At 53.2% G+C, this 24,312-nt stretch overlaps 3 protein-coding genes across 3 annotated transcripts in view; 2 read left to right on the top strand and 1 right to left on the bottom strand.

The window, feature by feature from the left end:
• RBPMS (RNA binding protein, mRNA processing factor) overlaps positions 1 to 3,781 on the top strand; it is a 29,413-nt gene extending 25,632 nt beyond the window's left edge. Inside the window, exons 9-11 of the mRNA XM_026046505.1 lie at positions 1,647 to 1,716; positions 2,606 to 2,711; positions 3,428 to 3,781. Coding sequence (XP_025902290.1) covers positions 1,647 to 1,709 — 63 coding nt within the window. The 3' untranslated portion in view covers positions 1,710 to 1,716; positions 2,606 to 2,711; positions 3,428 to 3,781. The remainder of the gene's footprint in view (positions 1 to 1,646; positions 1,717 to 2,605; positions 2,712 to 3,427) is intronic.
• A 5,458-nt stretch (positions 3,782 to 9,239) lies between these two features.
• GTF2E2 (general transcription factor IIE subunit 2) lies at positions 9,240 to 24,217 on the bottom strand. Its single transcript, XM_026046503.1, has 8 exons — positions 24,203 to 24,217; positions 23,736 to 23,902; positions 16,827 to 16,918; positions 16,181 to 16,288; positions 15,412 to 15,594; positions 14,743 to 14,836; positions 10,283 to 10,398; positions 9,240 to 10,021 (listed from the first exon to the last, which is right to left on the bottom strand). Exons 2-8 carry the CDS (start codon positions 23,896 to 23,898, stop codon positions 9,902 to 9,904), a joined length of 876 nt encoding a protein of 291 aa, XP_025902288.1. The 5' UTR covers positions 23,899 to 23,902; positions 24,203 to 24,217; the 3' UTR covers positions 9,240 to 9,901.
• Positions 17,379 to 20,398, top strand: SMIM18 (small integral membrane protein 18). The gene is made up of 2 exons (XM_026046504.1): positions 17,379 to 17,520; positions 19,801 to 20,398. The coding sequence occupies exon 2, from the start codon at positions 19,847 to 19,849 to the stop codon at positions 20,138 to 20,140; it is 294 nt and encodes a 97-aa protein (XP_025902289.1). The 5' UTR covers positions 17,379 to 17,520; positions 19,801 to 19,846; the 3' UTR covers positions 20,141 to 20,398.
• Positions 24,218 to 24,312: the final 95 nt, after the last annotated feature.

The raw sequence follows: 24,312 nt of genomic DNA, 5'->3' as shown, positions 1-24,312 counted from the left end.
AGGGCTGTGTTGGGGGGCACCTTCAATCCAGAAGCTCCTCCCTCGGTGGCTGCCCCTAAGCCGTGGGGCAGAGTTGCCGGGTGCAGTTCCAGCTCGCCGTCTCCCTCAGCCCACGGGGTCTGACCCAGGGTGAAGCCCCCCAGGTCGGGCCCTGTGGAGAGGCCTCCGGTGTCCGGGCCCGTGGCTCTGCTGCGAGGAGCTGCAGTGAAGCCCGTGGCACAGAGCGGTGCCCAGCGAATGGCCGAGGCAGTTCGTGGTACAAATGTGCCTTGCTGGAGGATCTCGGAGCCAGGGCAGCCGCTGGCTGCTCGTGGCCTTCAAGGAAAAACCCCATGGCCAAACACCCTCGTCCCGCTGCAGGGAATGCCCTGGGAAACTGCTGCTGGTGCCTGCTCATTCCCAAGCGGCAGCAGAGCTTTTCCAAAGTGCTTCTGGGCACAATTCCCGCGTTTCTCGCCGGCGCTGGCATAGCGGGGAAGAGCAGCTCTGGATCAGTGTAGGATACCAGCCATATCTCCACCCAGAAGGGCCGTTTGCAGACGTGTTGTTGTTGTTATCCCCACACTGTGGCATGTGCTGCGTGCGGGCAGAGGGAGCGGAGGGCACCGACAGGGCGCTGAGGTCCTCGTGGGTGCCACCACCTCCCTGCTGGGGCCAGGCCCTGCTGCTCCCCAGGAGGACCCTCTGAGCCATGGGAGTTTCTCCCCATGCAGCTTGTGCCTGGTCCCGTCACTGAGTATCCTGCAAGTGCCGTTAGGGGGTGGTGGGCACGGGGTGGGCTAGGTGGGAAGCTCCTTCTGGCACCTTCGTGGTGTCACCCCGTTTGCTGCTGCTTCAGAACAGGCCGGTCAGTCGCAGGCTGCCCAGTTCACTGCACGGCTCCGGATGAGCAGCATGTCCAGCCTGGCGCCAAGGGGGCGGCTGTGGGCAGGGGGGCAGCGGGTCCGTGTCCCCGTGCAGGTCTCCGCTCTCGCTGCTCCTCCTGCCCATCCTGCACCGCTTCCCGAGCAGCCGGGGCCTCCTCGGCCTGCCCGAGCCCCTGTAGCTGTGGGAAGAGGCTCCGGCAGGGCACTGAAGCAGCCAAGCGGCTGCAGGTGCCTCCGTGGGCCGCCCTGGGAAGCAGGAACGGCGGGAGCTGCAGGCGGGATCGGGTGGGAACAACGGGAGCTGTAGACTGGCTCGGGTGGCCGTCCCTTTGCAGGCGAGTGGCGCGGGGGCTCACGGTGCCTTCGGGCAGCGGCTCTGTCGGGAGCTGTTGGGCTGTGCTTGAGGAGGGAGGGGGTTTTGGCGAGCATCCATTTGCCCCGTTTGGTGGTCGCTGTCCCTGCTGGGTCCCCTGTGAGACCCTCCAGGCTCCTCTCGGCTCCCGCCGCCTGCTCCGCTGGCTCCGGCAGCGACGGGAGGAAGAGACGTCGGGCCCGGGGCTGCGCTGCTGGGGACACGGCCGGGCGCTGGGGACGGCGGCCTGGGCCAACCACAGCTGGAAGCGATGTCCCTGCCCCCAGCTTGTGTCCCCAGCGCTTGTCTCCCACTGGGAGACACGGAAGAGGGCGGGCGGCAGGGCCAGGAGGGCAGATGGGAGCCTGGAGCCGGGTCTCCAGCGGCGCCGGGCCCCGCTCTCACCGCTGCCGCTCTTGCCTTTCCAGATGCGCTGGCTCCCTCCCTCCGAGGCTGCTTCTCAGGGCTGGAAGTCCCGTCAGTTCTGCTGAATGCCGTGTAAGTGGGTGCCCGCGGGCGCCTCGTGCCCGGGGCCTCGTGCCCGGGGGGGGGTCCCAGCACAGCAGGGGGCTGATGGTGGCCGGGGGAGCCAGAGCCCGGCTGGATTGGGGTCGGTGACAGGACTGGGGCCTTCAGAGGCCCGTGGTGCTGTCCTGGATGTCTCCAATGGGTCCCGGCTTCGTGAAAAGCCTGACGTGGCCTTTCAAATGAGGAGCGGGGCACAGGGAGCCAGGGTGCTGGTTTGGGACCTCCTGGCGTGGAAAAAGTCTCGAAAGGGACGTTAGAAAGACCAGTTCTGCAACTAGCTCACCCTTTAGCGGGTAAATAAACAACGGGGATTAAACGGGACGAGGGAACAGGCTCGGCTGACACACGGGACCCCAGAGCGCCCCAACTATTGCAGGCATCAGCCCCAGAGCCGGGAGAGCCCGGAGCCGTGGGGAGGGCCCGGCGTCCGCCCCTGGCCAGGGCACCGAGCCCTCCCAAACTGTGTATGCAAATCCCTTGCCAGCTATTTTAGGCCCGGTGGATAAAAATAGGAAGCGGCGAGGCTTTGGGAACTGGTGGTTCTTCCAAAACCCGGAGCGTGCCAGCGTTCCCAGCGCGAACGCAGGCAGAGCCGTATTTGGGAGCGGGCTCCTGCAAGGGGCTTGGAGCCACAACGCGGGGCTGCCCGGGCGGCAGGGGGACCCGCGCTGGCCCTGGCCCCGCTGGGCTGCAGTGGGGACCCCGATGGCGAGGTGGGGACGTCCCCGTTGGGCTCCTCGGCCCCGAAAGCTGCCACGTGGGAGGGAGGCTTTGGCCTCGCTGGGGGCTGCAGGCGCCCGGGGGGCAGCGCCGCGTTGCGTGCCCGGGGGTCCCTAACCCTCGCCACGTGCTCTCGCAGGTGCCAGGTGTGTGATGGTGGCCTCCCGTCAGTCTTGTGGGTATTAACGGAGTCTCCCGAGGTGGCTGCCGGGTTCGGGAGCTCTCCGCAGAGCCGCAGCGCGCTGGTAAGGCCGCCACGAGCCCCGCGGCGGGCTGAGGGGGCTGCTCTGTGCCCCGATCCCCGGAGCAGGTGCCAAGGGGCTGGGATGGGGACGCAAGCGGGGGGTGTCCCCAAGGAAGCTGGACGCTGTCCTGGCGCCCGTTGGGAGCGGGCAGGGGGCGGAGGAGGCAGCAGGGGGGAGGAAGGGGGCTCTTCCCCGCAGGGGCTGCCCCACGGGGCGGCTGCGACGTCCCCAGGGCCCCGGCGCTGCATTTCCTGCCCTTATCGCGCGGATCTGCAGGGGTTTCGACAGCCCTGGAATGTCCCTCCGCTTTAAATTACCCGCCCGTAATCTCATCTCGCTGCCATTCCCGCTTCCTGCCTTGGCTCAGCGGAGCCCAAATTCCTCTCTAAGTCCAGTTTAACTCCCAACTCCCCAGCTGGTACCAGCTCAGCTGAAAACCCAGGGGCCTGCCCAGCTCCTAAGCGGGGCGGCAGAAACCCGTGCTTTTCCACAGCGGGAATTCAAGGTCCAGAGTGACTATTTATGTCTTGGAAAGGAAATCTGGGAGCCGCAAAGGTCCCCACGCTCAGGAAGGACACAGGGGCAGTGCCCTGATGTTTGCATGCCCCAAAACACCCAACTGTCCGGGGCACATAGGAGCCACGGGCCCCCTTTCACCATTGCCTCGGAGCAGCCCCCCCAGCTGCTCTTTAACCTGCTTCTGCCTCTTGTTACAGGCTTGAGAAAACCCTCACGCAGGTTCGGATTCCTCCAAGACTTTCCCGCAGCCTCTATCACACATCTGCTCTCCTAGGAGAAAATGAAAAGCATACTTCGTAATAATATTTTCTTCTTTTACACTGTATATTTGTAAGAAAGAGCGTGTTACTTCTGAAAGCACCGTTTGACAGGCATTGCTGTAGCGTTTGAAAAGTATTTTCAAACAGGAGCATAGGAAAGCAGACTACAAACGCACCGCGAGAGAGCAGGTATTTTTGTACGAAACCTCTTAAATAGGACACTCCGGCGCCGGGCCGGGCCGCGGGTTCTGTGCTTGCCTTGGCGCCGCGTGCGCCGGAGAGGCTCCCGCGCCCCCAGCTGCGAGTCATGGGCAGCACCTCGGAGCCCGGCCCGAGTGCGAAGCCACGTGGCGACACGTCTGCCTCCGCGTGCAGCCGCGCGGGTCTGTACCCCGCTTGTGCCAAACGACGCCGGGCGGGACAGTCGGCACCCAACGACGCCGGGCGGGACAGTCGGCACCCTGCGCTGCCTCCTTCTTGACCGTGCAAAGCCCTGGCCTGGTGCAGCTGATACATCCCCCCGGTCAGGGGCGGGCGCCCGCGCGCAGCACGGGGAGATGCTGCCTCCGTCCCTCGCCGGCACCGCGTGGGGTTGTTCCTGGCGCCGCTGGACGGGAGGAGCCGCACGCGGAGCCTCTGCCCGCGTTCTCCTGTCTCCACGTGCGGCCAAGGAGCAGAAGGGAGGCCCGCGGCCCCTCCGCGGCGGGGCCCGTTGCGTTTACAGGGACAGCGTGCGAGCGGGAGGCCGCGCCAAGCAGCGCAGCGCCTCGGCCCTCTTGTTCCAGGAGGCATTTCGAATGATAACTAATCAAGCAAAAAGCCCAAAGGGACTTTAGTTTCTTGAAAAGCGGGAGCGAAACTCTCCTCCTTCAGTATCCCAGCCCTTGCCTGCAGGGAGAGAGGGGCTGCAGGGCGCGCTGAGCTCGGCTGCCGCTCGGTGCTCGAAGCGGGTGCCTGGGTCTCACCCTGGTTGGCTTCACGGCTGCACCGAAGACACAGGGTGGCCAAGGCTCTGCTAAATGTCATGGACTTTTTTTTTTTCTTCCTTCTTTTTTTTCCGTTTTCCTTTTTTTTTGCGGGGGAGCCCAAAACGCAGCCGCGGAGAAGTTCTGGCTTCCCGAGCTTTGACGGCGTGGTGAGAAAGACGGGTGAAAAGGAAACGGTCTCGTTTGGGTTTTCTGCATGGAAAAGCAGAATGGATCAAGGTGATTTGAGAACAAATCGGCTCCAGGACAAACGACCAAGCGGATCTGAAAGGAGCGACACCAGCCTTTCTAAGTGAGGGACTAACTCCTTGAGCAGACCGTTTCCTGTATTTTGCTTTGTGGAGAAGAGAGGAAAGAGGCTTCCACATTGTCTACTCCGCTTTTGGAAATACGTTTAAAGGTACTTTTCTATTGTAATTTTTTTAAAAAAATAAAGCCAGTGATCATTGTAAGTTATGGCCGGCGTGCCGCGTGCTGCGTGGCTGCGGAGGGCCTTTAAAGCCGCGGAGCCTTGCGCTCTGGGAAGGAGTGTGGGCGCTTAAATGACACCCAGAGCAGTTTCATCGCCAGTCTGTGCTTCCGATGAGCCGTCCTCCACTATGAGACACCAGCCCGAGAGGATGCCGGGTCAAGTCTCAGGGCAGGAAGCAGCAGCTCAGGTTTCCTTTGCCTTGAAGGCGAGCGCAGCGCAGGGACGAGGATCCGTGAGGATCCCAAAGACCCCGTGGGGCCCCAGGGACCTGCAGCTCAGCACCCTTCCCTCTTCCTCGGGGGTGAAGGCAGCACCTCCAGTAGAGGCAGGAGGTTTCCAGGGCCGCTGCCCTCCGCGAGATTGCTTAGATCTTCAGGAGAGCTCCCACATCCAGGCTGGAGGAGAGCAGCAGCCTTTAAGGAAACATCTCGGAGCGGGCACAGATGTTATCAGGTCGTTTTCAAGCTCGCGAATCTTGGCGCAGAAGAGCACAGAAGCGAGGCTGCAATTTTCCATGAGCTCAGCTGGCCGAGAGGCAGGCGCAGCGCGGACACCAAGGGCCGGACGCTGTTGTTCAGACCCGCCACGAATTCTTCCAAAAAGCTCCCTCCGAGTTGGTGCTCTGCGCTCCCCACCAAGCACATCCAGCTTCTCCAGCAGCCTCAGGCTCCCTCCCGACGGGAGGGACTAGGCGCCAGGTCCAGCTTAGCCAAAGCAGCCTGGGGAGGCGCGTTGGCAGGACCCCGCCACGCGCTGCGAGGCTCGCGGCAGGCACCGCGTGGCCGGGAAGCGCCGGCTTAGCCGCAGAGCTAAGCCCTTAATGCGGCTGCTAAGCCCCAGCGGCCACCGCAAGCCACGGATCTCGCTGGGAGCCGCCTCCGGAGAGGGGCTTGCTGGCAGGCCCGGGGCGGGAGGGCAGGATGCCGGGAAAACCCTCCTGCTGCTCAGGAAACCCCGGAATGAGCAGCCCGTGCTCGCGTCCCACCGGACTTTGCCTGGGCACGAGCAGCCGCGTGGCCGAATCTGCAGGGCCCTGCTGAAAACAGGTAACGTCTCCAACCAAATATTATTATTGTTTCCTCTATAAATCAAAATGTTTTCGGCTCTCTCCTGCTTCCCGTTACCACAGCCGGTCTGCCAGCCATTAGTGTCCCCGGGACGTCCCTTCCCCGTTAGCACAGGCCGCTCGCAGGGAGCCCGGAGCCGCCGGGGGGCTCCCGGACCGACCCCTGGCGCCCGCGCGGGGCCCTCGGCCGAGCCAGGAAACATCCGGCTCCCCGGGTTTCGGAAACACGGGGAAGTTGAGCGGGAGCAGAGCCCGCGCCTCATCGCCGCGGTCCCTGACATGAGGAGATGGCTCCTGAGGGAGGAAAGACAGAGGAACGGAGGGGCGCAGGGGAGCCTCACACAGGTACTTTGTGCCTTGGGGGCAAGGCCAGCAGTGCAAGGTCAGTCAGGAACCAAAGGAAGGAAGGAAAAGCTCCTGCCTTTCCCCCTGCTGTGCCTGCACTCTGCAGCTGGGGTTTGGTCTAAGCGATGCTTAAAACACCCAAGGATGGAGTTGCCCCCGTTTCTGTTTTCCGTAACAAGCCACACTTCCCACGCTGACCGCTGCAGCTCCTGCTGCCTCCACCACTCAGGGCTCGGCAACCCCTCTTCCTCACGGGCCCTGGCGGGGTCCAACCCTGCCCTTCCCTGCTGGCCCCACATCCCTTTGAATTCCCCTGACTTTCCAACCCCACACAGCCCCCTGCAAGGACACAGTGGGAGCTGAGGCCTGCGGAGGCTCCCCGTGGTGTTTGCCAGCCCTTCTCCTCACGGGCGGCTGCTCAGCCCCGGGGGCTCCTTCCCAGGTATTGGCACAGGAGGGAAGCGGGCGGTGACTGGAAAGCCGGCAGCGCAGCCGGGAGCACCGAGCTGCCGGGGCCTGGAAGCGCTGTGTGCGGATCCCGCGCCTCCCGGTGCCGCCAGCTGCGCTCATCCGAAGTGCCAGCGCCGCCGGCCGGCCGCTCGCCCCCGCGCCCTCTGGAAGCCTTGGCTGCTCAGGATGGATTATAGATTAGCTCCCGTACAAACTGCCTCACGTCAGTTTTGCCATTCGGCCGTGTGAAATCCTGCTGCTTTCCATGCTCCTTCCAGAAGGATCGCTGTAAAAGCAGCGGAATAAACCTTCAGTGGGGGCAGCTTGTAGGGGGGAAGCCACGGGAGCTGAATGGTTAGGGGTTCGACAGCCCAGGGCTATGAAGGGGGGCACTTAGCCCCTTCTAAGTGCTAAGGGGAAAGAAAGGCTGCAGTGAGAGCCCTGCTGGGAGGGACACGCGGAGCGGAGGTGCTGAGGAACATCCTCGCTCCCGGAACGGGCCGAGGAGCCTCGGGAAGGAGGAAGAGACAAGTCAGCACCTGGTGGGGCCCTGCACAGCGCCGGGGTCACCCAGGAGCCTTCCTGAAGCGCAGGATGTGAAGGGAGCTCTTCATCACGGGCAGCCTGGGGCCCTTTATCGGCCCCATTAGGCATGGGTCCTGTGCAGGGGAGGAAGAGAAAAATGCAACAGCAGGCCCGTGGCCCTCCAGAGAGCAGAGATGCCTTTCAGCAGCCGCTTGCACCGTCAGACTGAGGGAAATGAGGGCTTGGCTGAAGAAAGCAAGCAGAATTCGTCATGGTTTGGGGCACGCAAGGACACCCAGGGGGCGGAGGAAGGAGGTTTAAGGTTTTAACAGCTGTAAACTCTGAGGCTGAACTTCAGCAAAAGGCCTAATTTGGACGTTCTGCTGTGAGGAGACTGCAGCGATACTAACCCGATGTCGGCAACCAGCCTTAGGTGGATGCAGCCTGAGACATTTTCAAGCAGCACATTTTGGTTTTGTGGGGGGAAAAAGACCCCAAACCCCAGAACTTCCTGGGATCACCTTTGAGAGATGAAATCCAACCCCTCAAACCACCGCAGCAGAGAAGGGCTCCTCCTTCTGCCTTGTTGTCTTCATAACTGCCCCTTCCTCTCTGCTGTATCCCCTCCAAAGGGCCAACGGGAGCCTCCATCCGCTGTTTCCAAGCTTTGCTTAGGCCCCCTGAGAAGTCACGGGCGTTACTGGCACCCTTAGCAGTCACAGCAGTTATTGGCACTCTCTGGTGGCGTCACAGAAGACAACGGGGCTCCTCTTTGCTCCTTAGTGGCAACGCCAAAGCCTTGCCCTGCCCCTACAATACAGAGCACTGCTGGATAAATCCTCATTTCCTACTCCAGTGCTTTGTCCTATCCTAAGTTTCCTCTGCAGAAGGGGCCAGGGACATTGTCTTTGGTGTCCTTTTTACCTTAATCACCTCGGCTGTGAGGCAGAGCAGGTGGCCCTGCCCTATAGTCCGTCCCGCGGGCTTTGCTTTGTAGAGCAGAAAGGGTGATGCTGTGTGGGGAAGCTGCACTTAAGGCATGAAAGGCTCGCGCAGCAAGGAAAGTAGCACAGTGCCCACTAAGAGCTCTGCCTTGGAGCAAAGCAACTGTTCATCACCACAAAAAACGCTGCTCAAAAATGCTGAAGATGGGAGCGAACCTTTGATCTTGAGCGAAGGTCTTCACTAAATCCAGGAGTCGGGACCAGTCTCCCCTCTGTGTGCCTCTTAGCGGGGGGCTTATAGCAGAGCTGCCACGGCAAAAGAGAAAGCACCAAGGGAAAAGAGCTTATGCTGACCAAAGAACAACTTCAAAGCCTCCTGCTCTGTGCTTCTGCATACAAAGGGATGCATACATGTGCACACACGTGGCTATAAGCACCCTGACACAACTCATCAGCTCACGTGGCTCAGAGGGGGCAGCCTCTGCGCTTCAGTGCCTGCCTTGTACGTCAAGCGAGGGCCCAGCCCTCACGCGCAGGGCAGGAACCAGCTGCCGGCCAGACACCACAGACACCTATTTTATCTGTGATCCTCACCCCACAAGCGCAGAAAAACCGCCCCTCTCCACAAAAACAATATGAGCATTGAGGGAAGCGGAGCGGTACACACAAATAAGTTATCAAGGGAGCAGGATTTGGCGCCGCTCCCCGGCAGCCGGTCTGCGCCCCGCTCCTGGAGGGAGCTTTCAGCAAAGGTGGTTTCCTCCCCTCCCCTTGCAAGGGAGATAAAAGGTGCCAGTGTTAGCCCCGAACAATAAGTCATTGAGAAAAGAACAGGCAGCAAAGAGTCCTTTACCTCTTGGAAAAGGGAAGTGCAGCCTGTGTGAGAGATGCCGTTTCTGTCAGTCGCTGAGGAAGCCACACCGGACACCGGGATTGTAAGTTTATTATTTAAAAAAAAAAAAAAAAGCCCTGGTTTTATTTCGTTTTATTTCCTTGCTGTCCCTAGCCCGTAACCTGTGCAAGCCCGGCAGTGATGAGAAGGGGCCAAGGGCACTTTTCGATGTGCACGGGGAAGCTGCAGCTTGAAGCTGCGTGTCCTGGAGGGGCCTCGGGCCTCTCGCAGGAAAGCTGCATCTCACCCTAGGTTGGCAGAGGCAAAACACGGGGGGCACTTAACACTCCGAAAGAAAACTCACCTGCAGTGATTTTTTTAGGAAGAGGCTTTCCCAAAAGAGGTAAAACAAATGCTCTACAGTCAATGCTACCAGAAAGCTCCTTTTAAGCAGTTCCAGGTAAATACCCACTAAGCACTGTAAAGGCCCAGTTAAGCACTGAGCAGGAACTCTGGCATTACATGCTGAGCACCACTTACCACCCCAAACCCAGAGGCAACTAGGGAGAGCCTCTTACTCAGGGAGACATTTCCCATCAGCTAATTAAATGAAACTAAATCCCGCAGTTCAGACTTGCTCTTAAATTGACCTGTTTTATCCCAGCAGTTGCTGGGACGGGGGAAAAAACCATCACTTTACTACACAGAGCCAGTCCTCGCGCGAGCAGCTGCCGAGCCCGCGTGGCAAAACGCCCGTCTACAAGCATCCGTTTGCTCCAGAACCGGGCCGCTCACTGCTTGCCAGCAACGACATCCGAGTAGTCCTTTAGCACGCCGGCCAAGTGGTCGTTGTGAGTCTTGAAGCGGCGCTTCTTCTGAGAAGCAGGTTTCTTCCTCTTCTGAACAGGAGCCTACAGGAAGGGAGGAAGGGGACAGCGCTCAGGGGCCTGTCCTGCCGCTGTGACATCCCAGCCGGCGAGGGACACGGCGCTGGTCGGCACTGCCTCCAAGGCAGCAGGACAGGAGGGTGCCCGGTTTGCAGGGAGCATCCGCGTGGCACCGCAATCCAAGCAGGACACACGGTAGAGCCTCCTTCCTCTTTCTTTTGCAATTAAGACTAGGGGGTTGCAAAGAAAGAAAGCTCAGATAAATATTGGCAATCTGTAACTTACTATTTTCTTTGGTCCAGCATCTTGCATAGAAGAAATACCCTGCCGTTTCAGATACTCTTCAATTTTCTCCTCATCCATCGAATCCACGGGAATGCTCCTCCACAGCTTCTGAAATTCTGGAACACCAAAACAACACCCTCATTTTGCAGCTCTGAGAACAAACCCTGCCACCAGGCCCCAGGTTTTGGGGTCTTTTCCACTCCAAATGCCAGGCGCGCTTCCAAGGTGGAAGACAGACAGACCCACTCACCTAGTTAATGGAAATGATGGGCTGCTTCTCATCTGTGTTGCCAGCCATGAGCAACATATGCTTTTAATGGGATTTTTCCATAGAGTCCCTCTTTTTACCTAGCACCTTTAGAGCTGCTTAGCCTGTCACTGTCCTTCCTAAACCCCAGTTCCCACCACCTTGATGAGGGGGTAATAACCAAGCACAAATGGCAGCTTTATCTGCACAAGCAGCAGTCGGTGCCACAGGAGCCTTTTCATCTCTTACTCCCATTTAGTGAACACTCGAGACATGGACTTCAGTGGCATGGAGCTCGTTTATCACTGCAATATAACACAAACCGTGCGGCACAGTTAATAAATCACTGAAATTCCTCTGGTGTTGAGAGAGACCTTAAAAACCACCGCATTGGGGAAAAGAAAGAGAGACAGTAAGTCTTAATTAGAGCTGCTGCCATCTGCCCGAACACTTTCTGCATCAGGTTAGATTTCCCAGAGCCTCCGGAATGTCTTCTCCAGGCAGCGGCTGGTACGATTCCACCTCCCTTCATTCCCCAGGCTGCAAGTCAGATACATCCTGTCAGCGACTTCGGCTAACAAACTATAAATAAACCCCGAGGCGCTCACGGCAGCGCAAGACTACCTTTTCTTCCCCGCTTTATTTCCAGATAAATTTAGTGCACGGCTGTCAAAAGATGCCCCAGCTCAGAACAGCGCTGAGCAAAGGCGTAACGGAGAGAATTAGTCGCTGCACGTGGACCAGCTCCCTCCCTGAAGCGCTGGGTCTACCCAGGCGCGTGCTTCAAGCCCCAGATCTCTCTCTTCTTCCCATTCCCGGCCCTCAAGGGGCTCTCCGAGCTCCTCGGGAAGCAAAGGCAAGGCCCGTGGCTGTTCTGAGCTCTCACAGGGCCTCTCCCACCTCGGCCCAGGCTGCGTGGAGCAGAGGCTGGTGTGGGCACCACAGCTCATTGAGAAATGAGCAGGGAGCACTCACATCTACGTCGCGCAGCAGAGGATGCAGCAAGGGGCCTACTGCACCTTCTGGCCCGAGCACAACCCACTCTTTCAATCCCAATCCACCTCCTTTCCATTCAAGCGGCCTCCTTCCCGTTCATGCTCCCTGCTGGAATATGAAAGTCCCCTTGGCCGGGCACCGAGAGCTCATAGTGGTTGGAAAGCAGAATCAGACACAAGCTGTGCAAATGCAGCCTCACACCTTGCATGAAAAACCATCCTCCAAATGGAGATTTTTTTGCAACTTGGATGTAGAATGGCAAGGCTGTGCATAAATCACAGCACACTTTGAGACTCCTTGTTAGAGCTCCTGCTGCACGGGCAAAAAAGCTGAAAGAGCAGAAAGGGCGAGGACAGACACCCAAGGTTAACTGCAGACCTTCCCTTGAAGAACAAAAGTGAAAAATTAAACGCTAGAAAATAAATGGCCAGCTCGTCAAGGATCAACATGCACAAAAAATGCAGAGTGGGGTTAATCTCTAACCGTGGCACTGCTCATTGCTGGTAACGCTGCTGTCCCGCCGAAAAGCTCGGGGCAAAGGTGGAGCCGTGCAGGGAGCACGCTGCGGGAGAACGGAGATGGCAAGAGCACAGGAATGTTTTGACCTGGGGAATACGATTGGAATTCCTGCGCCGGCCTCTCGGAGCGGCGAGCGCCCCTGGGAAAGGTGGCGTGAACTCCAGAAACTCACGGAGCAACGCGGCCCGTTTGGGGCTGCGGCGTTTCTGCGCCCGCAGGTCAGCCGTGAAATTCAGATGCTGAACCTGGGATGGGAGGAGATGTCCCCAACTTGCGCGGATACCACTGCCCTTTGCCGTGGCTCCCAGGAACAAAGCGGGCACCGCCTGGAAAAAGGAGCAGTGTTGTGACAGGGGCCTGTAAAGTAAAGTAGAAATAGCACTTGAAGACCCACTGTCCTCCTCTACCTCTGGAATGGGATTCTAGGTGGGTGCAGCGGGCCAGGGAGGAGACATAGGGTGACGGGAGGCCTTTCCAACAGGATGCTCTCAAAATACCATTTTTTTTTTTTTTTAATGTGAGCTCTTTCCTTCTGTCTGTGGACAAGGCAGAGAGCCTGGTACCTCTGCAGGGCTAGAGCTGCCACGTGCTGGCCTGTTCTGGCCACACACCAGGACGCGCTCCGGCTGCCTGCGTTCCCGTAACTCGGCCGACCCCAAGGATGTTTCCCGCTTTTAGCCTTAAGACGCTGCGGCCATTCCTGAAACCTCTTCAAAAGGTGCTTCGGAGAAGCATTAAGAAAATGCTAATGTGACTAAATGACCTTTTTTCCCCAGCGTTGCAGTGCTTTCCATGCTGAGATGTGAAAGGCTCCCCGGGCGGCGAGGCAGCCGGAGCGGCCCCTCAGCACGGAGCGAGCTCGAGTCGCACGCGGGGCGCCCGGCCCCGCCTCGGCCAGGCTCACGCTCCGGACACCGAGCCCGGCTTTTACAGCCCCTTCCGCCGCCCCTGAGCTGAGCATGGATTCACTAGTCGGGAAGCCAAGGAGGAACACGCGCCACCTGCGCCTACTTTGGCTAATCCCATTAAAACGAAGGGCCAAAGCCCCTCCTTACTACAAATACCTTCTCCAGCATGCTTAGCATCGCGATATAGCATGCTGGTAAGTCGCTCGGGGTCTCTTTCCAAAAAGGGAGACCGACGAGCTTGCTTGTTCAGCCATCAGGACAACTGCAGTCAGTGCAGAGATAGGCACTGCCAGAGGGAAATCCCTTCTAGAGCTTCAAGCATCAGCCTCCAAGTTGCCCCAGCTCCTTTCTCCTCCAGCGACTACTCAGGCAGTGACAGAAGAGGATGCCTAGCTCCTGGAGGACATTAATTCCAGACAGCATATGTTTAAAACTGTAGTGTGTCATACGGCAGAATCATGCACTGAGGAGCGTGCAGCCCCTTTTGTTATTCTCTCCTTCAGATGAACATAAAGCTAGAAACATTTTGAACTGTCACGGGCTGCCAGATCAAAGAGTCTGACAACACTTCAAGGCTTATTTTGCAGCCTTCTGAAAAGGCAGTTTGAGCGTTGCAGGGGATAATGAGCTGGAACAGCACCGCTACTGCAGGAGCGTGTCACAGCTCCTCCTGCTCGCAGACACATCTGCCCCCGGCTCCCCGGGAGATGCGCCCTGCAACGAATCCAAAGCAAACGCACTCCCCAACAACGAGGTTGTAAAAAAAAGGGAAGAAAAGCCCCATTGCAGCCTGCACGAGCGAGTGAACCCACTCGGGGACGTGACGCGCGCAGGCAGCTAAGAAGATTCAGGGAGGAGAGAGTATTCTGCCCCATTTCAGGACAAAAATCGTCTTATAAGGCGAAGCAGAAAGGGCAGGCATGGAGCTGGGACATCCCTCGGCGATGAGACGGGAACGTGCTGCCACCTGTGGAGGAGAGCAAGCAAAGCGGCCTGGCATCCACGTCCCCGTCACCAGCACCTTGGCGTTGAACGCCGGAGCCACAGGGCTTAAACTCGTTGTGGGGGGCTTAATTTAACCTTTTTCCCCTTGTCCATAAGCACGGCCTGCACTGCTTGCTCCTAAACACAGGTCTGCCACAGATAACGGTAAGTTAAATTCCAAGGTATCTGTTAAAGACTCTGCAGATTTTTCTTGCTAAACCTTTTAATAAAATGGGCTTTGGGGCCAAGATTCAGAGTTATTTGTCAGCAAACACATGCTCAAAGCCTGGAGTCCAGCATCCCCAGTTCCGGGCAGCAACATTATTCCCCACATCCCCACTTCCCTCTGAGCTGCAAAACAGCCCTTCTCGATAATTTTGCTCCCACCTCTTTGCCTGCTCCTACCGTTTCATCTCCTGTTCCTCACCACGTTTACTGATGAAAGGAATACGATCAATAAACAAACTGGAAAAGAGCAGCAAATCCACGCTCAGAAGGCACTTCCATGCTTTTGGCTACCACTCCACTGATTTTCACTCTCTTCTGTACTGTTTTGCTTTAAAAGAAATCTTGGATTTCTTGTGCCATGTATCTATTTTGGTGCAGAGATGACACCACCCCTGCACTCACCCGCTAGTCTTACTAGACTCATGCTAATGTTAAGCCTTTGTGCTAAGAATACGGACTACACCTCATATTTCTTTACCAAATCAAAACACTGCTCTCCATAAAGACTGCTTACATATACAGGTGATGAGGAGAACCCAAAGCATTTATCGTGGAAATGGATGTAAAGAAACACCTACCTTCATCCACAGTAAACTGGCAGCTCTTGTCGTTGTAGAAAAGAATTTTCTTCTTATCAGGGCGATTAACAAAGATGATCTGGTCCCCTAAAGCCTCCATAAAACATGTAAAAGAGCAGCTCAAAATCACTTTCTACATATCCTACTGGAGATAAATGCATTGATGTAAAGAAAATGAAACAGAAAGGTTGATAAGCATTTCAAAAGGAAAATGCAACTGTCTGCAACTATGAAAAGGTGTTTATTAAAGGTTGCAAAACCCAAAAAGGGACAGCTCCTATCTTGCTACCTGCAAGCTCTGCTGTTAAATACAGCATATTTAAAATAGGTAATTAAATCAGATCTGCAGAGGGCATAAAGGATTCCAACCTCACCTAGAGAAGTGGCAATGCAACTTGCACTTAAAAGCTTCTGAAAGGCATTAAGGATGATAAATACACTATTAAAACAGAGATGAGATGCACAGGGCTGAGATCAATGTGTCTAAAAGCACAACTAAATGCCCAGAGTTGGAATAGAGGAGATGAAGAAGGTTTTGTAAGAGGCAGCTTTGCCAGTTTGGCAAGAAATCAGGACAAATCTTAATACACAGGATGAAGCAAGGGAAATGCTACAACATCAGACCCTGGGAAATACAATTTCACTGAAGGGTGAGCAAGTGTTACTCACCTTTATGGCTTTCTGTGCATTGGGAAGCCCTTCCTCAATATCTTCCAGAAGGATTCCTCCCAGGCCTCGCTGGTCATGCTTGTCTAACAGCCTGAGCAGAGCCTTTTTGTCTTTCAAGTTGTACTTGGGTTTGAAAGCATACTTTCCATCTACGACTTCTATTTTGGGATTGTTGACTAAAGCCTGGAACAGGAATGTAAATTTTAGGCCTGGAGAAAAGAGCACGTGTTGGTACCAGCAATGACAGCCACATGTTGCAGGTGTCAGCTTGGAGGGTTGAGTTGGAATTAGATTTTAATGCAGAACCTCAGACGTGACCTTGGCAAAATTCCCCACAGAATAAAGCCCAAAGTAGGTTCAGCACCGTTGACATAATGGTTTTGGCTGGAAGGTCCACAAAGGCTCTTACCTTATGGCAGAAAGCCACACATGCTCCCCGTTGAGAAAGGGATGGGAATAGAAACAACAGGGAGTACAAAACTGCAGCCTTTGGGTGACTATCAAGTGCCACCAACCAATCAAACTCTGATATCAGCAATAAACAAACTCGCTTTACACCAAAATTACTCATTGTGCAACAACTCAGGTCGAGCCTTTAAAGGGGCAAAAGAGTTTTCACTTTAGACCTACCTCCACAGCAGAAAAGACAGACACATAAATCAAGCACTTTCTTAAAGCAGAACCTTTTTATAGAGTTTGCAGTTGAACAAATACTCAGGCTCAGCGTATTTCCTTGATGTCCATTTAAAATGGACCAGCGTGTGCTTACCTCGCTCATTAACCATTGTTTCTGCTTCAGCCCAATATCTAAATGCTGCGTTTCATCCAAAATTTCTTCTAGGGTTAATGGATGTGTATCGCCACGCTGGTGTCGAGTCTGGAAGAAGAAACAGCATCTCAGAGCTCTCTACTCCTTCGGGGACTACGTTCTGGTGAAACAGCTACTATGGGTATAATTTAATAACAAAGTAACTTCTACTAACCCAGGAGGGTTACAATATGCATAGGTAAAGAGGAATAATATATGAAGAACATACGAATAACTATTTAGGGGTCTTAAGAATAAGGAAAAACACTAGGTTAGTAGAAGGTGAGATTGAAGACGCCAAGTCATCCGCAAATCACCAAATTTCAAGTTATTCTGATACGTAGCTCATGAATACTAAACACTGACAGATTCTCCCAGTTGCTACTTTTTCCTACAAGTAAAAAGCACCCTCCTGGTTTTAAAAGAATCATTGGGACTTCATAATGAAACTGTCTGCTGGCCACTTTGTTTGCTGACATGCTGTATTTAACAAGTCTTTTAAATTCTTGTGTTCCTGCAGAGTCTACAACATTTGGGATCTTCTGTACTGCACAAGAAATAATTAAAATGTTTCAAAACATTACACTAGGCAATCAAATCATCATACCTTCATATAATTCACTATTTTTGCAAGGACTCCAAACTTGTAGCCTGAGCCTCCTGACAGGGCTTTCAAGTTAAATGACCCATTGGTGTGATCTGCGAGAGGAGAAAACAGACAAATAAATGAGCATTTCGACACCACCTTGCTCTCCCGACACAAATAATCGAGGATTTCAACAACCCCTTTTGTCCCTATACTCTGTCCCTTTTATTCTCTTCTTCCACGACCCTGCAGAACTATGAGCAGAAATGGTAACTCTCAGAGGACTCCTCGTTGACAAACAAGTTGATACTGGACAGGTACTGGTCTGCACAACCATCAGGGGAAGTTCTCTTCATAGTTTGACAATTTCTAATCCAGCTGGACAGCGCAGTAACTATCTCATCAGGAGCTACAACAACACAGTAGCTACCTACTATTTCTGTGAAAAAAACAGTGAAGAGGTAAGAAACAGCAATTAAATGTAAGCCCTTAACTAAGGGGGAGGCTGCAGAAGGCTCATACAAAAAGGGAACGCCGAAAAATAGGAAGCGGGAAGAGCCGGCTTCCAGTTTTCCGACCAAGGGCTGGATGCAAATGAGCCGAAAGGAAGTTGTCAGCAGCCCGGCGCTGCGGCCAATAGTGGGAAGGCTCCATGTCAGCCGAGCGGAGCGTGCGCGAGGAAAGGGGCACGGAGGAGCATCCCTTCAAAGGAGAGGTAGGTGCCTCGCGTCCCCCAGCGCCGCCTTCGCTCGGGGCTCCCTTCCCGAAATAACGTGTGCCCCTAGCTGTAAAAAGCCCCTTGGGATCAGGGCGCTGGGGTTTTGGTTTGCCCTCCTTCCTCTGGATTTCGCAGGGGGTTGTGGAGCTCAGCACGGAGGAGCTTGTCTCGCTGCTCCCTCGCACAGATGGGAGGCTGGCGACCCCTCCATCTTCCGTGAGCAGCTGACGCACGCGAGGCAACGGGCAGGGAACAAAACGGATTTAAGGCTTATAGCGAGGCAGCGTTCCCACCCCGATAGCCCCACATTTCTAGTCATTTATTCTGTATTAAGGAAAACATAATAGAAGCATTTTCCAAGAAAAAAGGGCGGGGGAGGGGAAAGAAAGCACCGAAAATTCAGAATTATGTCTCCCAACATGTTCATTTTTAAGCCTCATCTGCTAAATTCCCTACAAGGGCCGTATGCTTGTGGATTGGAAAAAAATCCTTAGTGCCCATTATCCTTGTGAACGTTACAGCAAGGATCAATCAGCATTAACAGGTCAGAATTCACGTGGGCTGTGTAAATGCTGTTACCCCAAAATGTCCACTCCATCATTTCTTATACAGGATTTCCTCAGCATTGCATCAAAATGATTTCTTTTTTTTTTTTTTTTTTTGCTCGTCATTTCCCCCTGCTCCAAGAACATCATCTCAAATAAACCTGCCTCCAAAGAATAAGATGCTTTTAATTTCGAGCCTAATACGGAAGTTGCCGAATCCAGGTCATTCACTGGGTAGGGCGCTGCATTTTGGACACGTACAACAGCCGAAAAGCACAAACCCAACGGGCTCACAAAACGTACCTCAATTATGCCATTTTAACGGGTAAAACGGCACGAACCACGGCTCTCTCCGGCAGCTTCCACGGGCGCGGGCCTCCCGAGGGGCAGCGAGGCTCGGGAATGGCTGCTCCAGCCTCGTGGTTTAGCAGTTCAGCTAACACAGGGCGCTGCTATTTATCTGTGCGCCTCCAATCCAAGGCGGGGGGTCGCATCTTTGGGGGGCACTGAACCACCTTGGGCCCGGCCGCCACCAGCGGCCTCTCGCCGCAGGAGCGGGCGGCGCTTCCCCGTGCAAAGCCCTGACCCAAGGGCAGCCCCCCTGCCCGCGCAGCCTCGGCCTGCTCTCCAGGCCACGATCAACCTCCTCCCAGAGGGCACAGCCGGGGAGGTCTGCGCTACGCAGCGGGAACGAGCCTGGCCCCCTGCTTTGCCCCAAATCCCTGTTTCTTTTCCCGACTAGAACGCTGAATTTTAGCGAGACGCATCAAGAGTATTTTTCCTGCATGCTTACAAAGCAAGCAAAATTCCAAAGCCCCGGATGATCTGCTTTCTGTAGTACTTTTAAGGTGGATTTGCTCTGTAAATGCTTAAAGAAGGACAGACAAATCTACCCATCTCATCCCCATTTCTCATACTCCATTCCTTTATCCTGGGGCCCAGATTTAACAAAGGAAACAACACGTTACATTACTCCTCCAGAACTCCTCTGCACCACAAATCCTACCTTGGTTTCTCTTCCCACCAACAGGGCCAAATCTATTTCAATACATTCAAGATGAACAACAGACAAAAGGCACAATATTTGAGCAATACCGAGACCTACATCAGCAGCTGCTTTGGCTGCATCGTTCTGCTTTCATACCATACCTTAATAACACCACTATTTAAAAATTCCTTAAGTAATCCGTGCAAGCAGGCACCATTGCACTTCTCCTTTGTCACTTCTCATTTGTTTAGGCATTTTGTGGGTTTTACGTCCCAAAAGTACTGGACAGAATTATTTCTATGACGTTCAAGGTTCCTAGTATTATCCGAGGGTTCGTTTAGTAACCGAGCCATCAGTGTGCCCCTTTGCTCCGTAGGGCTGACTACTGCAATATTGAAAAAGGCAAAATTAAGTTGCATATGGGTAGCCAGGAAAGCAAGTTTCTAGTGAAAACAAACAAACAAAAGTTTAAATAGATACTTTCAGTTCTTGCTTTACATACAAAGCAGAAGTCAGACATGGAACTAAGAGTTTGGTTGCCTCTGCATCTGTCCCCTCCCCAAAAGGCCCCATTTTCTAGGGTGCCTGAGCTGCCAAAAGCACCTCGTGCAGATTGCCTGGTGGTGACGGGCTCCACGAAGCCGGAGGGTTGGCCAAGTGCTCCTCGCTGCTACGCGTCGCCTAAAGGCTCCATATGTTTTTAACAGTTTTAACAGTTCTCAACAGCTTTGCTTTCTTCTTCAGCCCCCAAATCCCAGACATCCAAACACAGCAAGAGGACCCTGCAGGAATGGCCACCTTCAACACCACCCACTGGAACGAGACTACATCCATTTACCAATACCTGGGCTTCCAAGTGCAAAAAATTTACCCTTTCCATGATAACTGGAACACGGCCTGCTTCATTATTTTGATTATATTTATCTTTACTGTGGTTTCGCTGGTGGTGTTGGCTTTCCTCTATGAGCTGCTAGACTGTTGCTGCTGCGTGAAAAATAAAACTGTCAAAGACCTGGAGAATGAACCCAATCCTGTCAGAGCCATGATGGAGAGCTTCAGAAAGCGCGAAGCCGAAGTGGTGTAGGAAGGACTGACCAACACCTCGAACATTTAACACCTCCAGGGAAGCCTCTTGAATCTGATAAATGAGCAGTCACGTGCTTTTCCTTTTCTTCTCCTTAAATATAATTAATAGCAACAGTTACTATTTAATTTCTGGATGTGAACTTGAATAATCTGCAAAGGCTTTTTGAGTGCAAAAGGATGATGTGTTGCAGTGTCATGGGGAAAGAAAACCTTTTTGTTTTTAAATGAATTTGTTGTTTATACTGAATTACTGGATTTGCTTATCTGAACCAACAAATGTTGCTGTGAGTGCCTAAAAGTGTTGTTTAGTAGGAGAAAATGTTTTATAAAGTTGCTCAGCAATCTAATAACACACAAAGACACAGCCTCGTTCTCCCACTGAGGTCAATGCTACAGAGACAAGACAGACACATAAAGAGAGAGGGGAAAAAAGTAGATCGATAGGAGGGTTTGAAAGCAGGAGACAGAAGAGGTTTCCATGAATTCTCATCTTCAGCAGCTCTTATTCCAGTTTCTTGGCTTTAGGAACAGAGAAAGGTGGGGGATAAGTAAGCCAGCATGAAGTCCATCCCCCAAAACGTTAGACTTTTCTGATGCTCTGCACTAAGACATGACCCCTTCTCCCCGCAGCCCGGAGAACAGCTTTCCACCAACTTCATATTCAACCCGTTTATCAGTTTCTGGATACTAAAAGCAGCAACAGATGAGCTTAAGGCTACCCTATTACTTGCACAGGAGCATACAGACCTGAGAGCATGATCTAAAAGAAATCTGAAGCATCTTTCTGCCTCCAGGCCTCTAGCAACCAACACACTGGTGTCTTTGGGTCCCGAATTATCTTCTCTTGTGCTTTACAAGTTACTTGGCCATTGCTCCTCATTTGAGCAAGTTAAGACAGGCTGGATATCTCCTATTCCACAAGAGAATCTCAACATATTCCAATAACCTGTAAATGTGTCCCAGACTTCACACACACAATCAAGAAAGGGACTGTGCTATGCTTGAACCATCATTTTTTACCTCTCTTTCACCAGATTAGTTTTAAAAGCTAGAGATGAGGCAAAGTAATAGAAGAAAAACAGTTTTGCAGTTACAAATAACCACTGTAATACAACGGCACGGCTGCCCAACCACTGGCCAAGAAGTTGCACATGCTCCTGGTTACACAGAGCAGGAAACCAGCAAGAAACATCCTCAGCAAACTAGAATGGTTTGTAAGATAAAGAATTTAATTGTGTGTGTGTGTGTGCATATATTTATACATATATATATATATTCCTAGGAAAAGAAAACTGACTAGTGGCCAAACAGAAGTAGCCACAACACTTCTGAACGCAGCACTGTATCTTGTGATATAGTTGCAATCTTCACAGTCACTCCACAGCAAAACTAGGGAATATCCTCCTAATTTTCATTTCTTCTCAAGGGGAAGCGGGAGGGACATTCTTCCCAACAGCATTTTTTACTCTGTTTCCCAGAGATGCATCTTTACTACGTGCATATGCTTACACGTGCCTAGCAATCTGGCGATTCAAAGAAAATGCAGGTTTTGGACCAAAGGACTTGGGCAAAGAAAAGAACTGAGAATCTGAAGTTTGAAATCAGCTTTAACATAAAACTGGTAATGATTCAGGATCTCTATCCATGCTCAGAACGAGCAAAACTGCCACCAGCAGTAAAATCACCCTGTGATGCCCCACGTTTAAATCTCAACATCCTTTCTGAAACAATTCCTAAGGAGAAGTTCAGTTTACTCACTCTTGTTATTTTTCTTGCATCCTTGCTGCTTCTGTAGACGTCAGCATATGCTCTTCAAGGAAACCCAAAAGGAGAAAACCCAAAGGAGACCACATTCATTCCACGCAAAGTATTATACAAACCCTGAAATCTTTCTAAAGTTAAGTGAAATGAAGCCAGCAGCATAAAAAATAAAGCCTGTTTCCTCACAGCTCCACAATTTTACTTCTATTAAGCTAATTATTACTGCAAAAGCACTCACACACACAGCCCACAAAACCACAGAAAAGAAATAACATCTTCTTTATCTACCCAGCTGGTTGGCCACATCTCTACCCAAATTCCCTACTCAGAGTTGCATTTAAGCTGCCTGCCCTTTTCCTGCCTCCCTCTTGGATGGGATAAACGGGTTAAGTTACTCCATATGAGACTTTATTCTACTTAGTTGATGGTACTGGGGCAAAGCAGCTGAGGGAAACCTGGCCTCCCAGTGGGGCACTGTCCAAGTTGCAAAGAAGACATACAGTTGTTGTGGAAAAGTATCTTTATTTACTGTCAAGTGCCTGGCTGAAAACACCATTTGGTGCCCTACGCTGAATGTCTGTCACCTGCTTACCCTTTCTTCAGCAGTGACAAAGCTGCTCCTCTCCTCCCATTGTCCCTGACACTCTTCCCTGCTGTCTCGTTTCCTTTCTGACTTCAGCAGAGTCACACACAGTATCAAGAAGCGCGTGCAACAGACACGTGCTCAGCAGCATGTTTTCTGTTTTAGTCGTTCCTGACTTTTCTCTTTTGGAGTGCGTGAAAAAACCCACGTTTTCAGAGAACTTTTCACGAGACCTCCAAGCTGAAGGCTGAAAGTCTGTTTCCTACTGCTCCACCTCCTGCACTTCTCATTCACTCAGAGATATTTCAGTGTTGATTTATTAATTGCGGATTTAATACCGAGACATTTGCTGCCAGCGTCACCATGCTAGGGAAGCAAAATCACATAATGTTCAAGGTTGGAAGGCACCTCTAGAGATCATGTAGCCCAACCCTCCTGCTCAAGCAGGGACACCCAGAGCATGGGGCACAGGGCGGCATCCAGGCGGGTTTGGAAGGCCTCCAGAGAAGGAGGCTCCACAGCCTCTCTGGGCAGCCTGTTCCAGGGCTCTGGCACCCTCACAGTGAAGAAGTTCCTCCTCAGCTGAAGATGGAACTTCCTGTGTTTCAACTTATACCCATTTCCCCTTGTCCTGTCACTGGCCACCAATGAGAAGAGCAAACGATCAAACTCCTAATTGAGAAGAGCAAAGAGAAGAGCAAATGATCAAATTCCTAATTAAAGCAACAGAAACCTGCAGAAGTTTAAGTATTTATGAGCGAAGACTTATTCTCAGATAAAACAAGAATAATTGCTAATCCCAGTATGTTGAGGAGGACAAAATTAAAGAATCTACCTTGGGCCAGTCTAGGACTTTCAGTCTATAGAAATAAGTTTTAATTTTAACTCCCTCTTGCCAAATTGGGAAGGGGGAAGGAGTGGCTATAACTAGTTATCTTATGCGATCCAGCATTCATTGATATTCACAAACCAAAGTCCAGCTTAAAGCAATGTTTTGGCAGTAACCCTTCCTGCAACTCACTAACAGCAGGCAAAACACAGAACAAGGCCTGACCTATATAGGCGATAACAAAGAAAGAAAGGAAAAAAAAGGTTTTTTCCTATCACATAAATGAATTTCTCACTGGGAAGTGAGAATTCGAGAGCAAGAACAATCACAGCTGCTCCTGGAACCGACAGACTGATCCACAGGAGAGGGTTAGAGCTGGGAGGCAGGCAACGCAGAACCCCTGCCAGGCAGGGCACCAACCTGTAGCTTGTTTGGAGCCCGACGAGCCGCTCTGCTCTACCTTTGCCTTCTTCTTCTTGGAAGCCGAGGAGTCGGAAGATGGCGCTGGCCGCTTCTCTACGGCCGGCGTGGAGAGGGCCCGCTTCTTGAAGAGCTCGCGCTCCCGCAGTAAGCTCGGATCCATAATTCTGCCAGAAGAAAGAAACCACACGCAGTGTCCATAAACCAGGCAGAAATTGGGGTGCCTAATCATAAAGTTCTTTGCTTTTAAGCTTTCCCCTTCGATTTCCTTTCATGAGCTCCACGAAAGTGACAATTTATGGGGATTAAAGCGCCAAACCACCAGCTTCTTCCCAAACGAGACCCCGGGAACAAGCACTACCCTCTTCCGAAGCACGACTCAGCCTCCCGCCCGCCGCTTAACACCGAACCCGCCTTTTACTTTTCTTCTCTCCTGCCAACCCTCCCCGAGAGCTCTGCGATACTACCCGCGGTGCTTCCAAGTTACTGCGAGGGAAGGGGAACGACGACGACGCCCTGGCGGCAGCGGGACCGGTCGCACGGGGCACGGGCTCCCCTCCCCGCCGCCCCCGGGGCC

The sequence above is a fragment of the Nothoprocta perdicaria genome, unplaced genomic scaffold (genome assembly GCF_003342845.1).
Source record: "Nothoprocta perdicaria isolate Ctin4 unplaced genomic scaffold, notPer1 scaffold_446, whole genome shotgun sequence".
Classification (NCBI taxonomy): Eukaryota; Metazoa; Chordata; class Aves; order Tinamiformes; family Tinamidae; genus Nothoprocta; species Nothoprocta perdicaria.
This window is presented reverse-complemented; position numbering and strand designations above follow the sequence as displayed.

Coding starts and splice junctions, on each gene's coding strand:
- SMIM18 (XM_026046504.1), top strand. CDS start 19,847: ATGGCCACCTTCAACACCACCCACTGGAACGAGACTACATCCATTTAC.
- GTF2E2 (XM_026046503.1), bottom strand. CDS start 23,898: ATGGATCCGAGCTTACTGCGGGAGCGCGAGCTCTTCAAGAAGCGGGCC. Junction 16,289..16,826: donor AAATAGTGAATTATATGAAG/GTATGATGATTT, acceptor TTCTTCTTCCAG/ACTCGACACCAGCGTGGCGA. Junction 15,595..16,180: donor AACAATGGTTAATGAGCGAG/GTAAGCACACGC, acceptor TTCCTGTTCCAG/GCTTTAGTCAACAATCCCAA.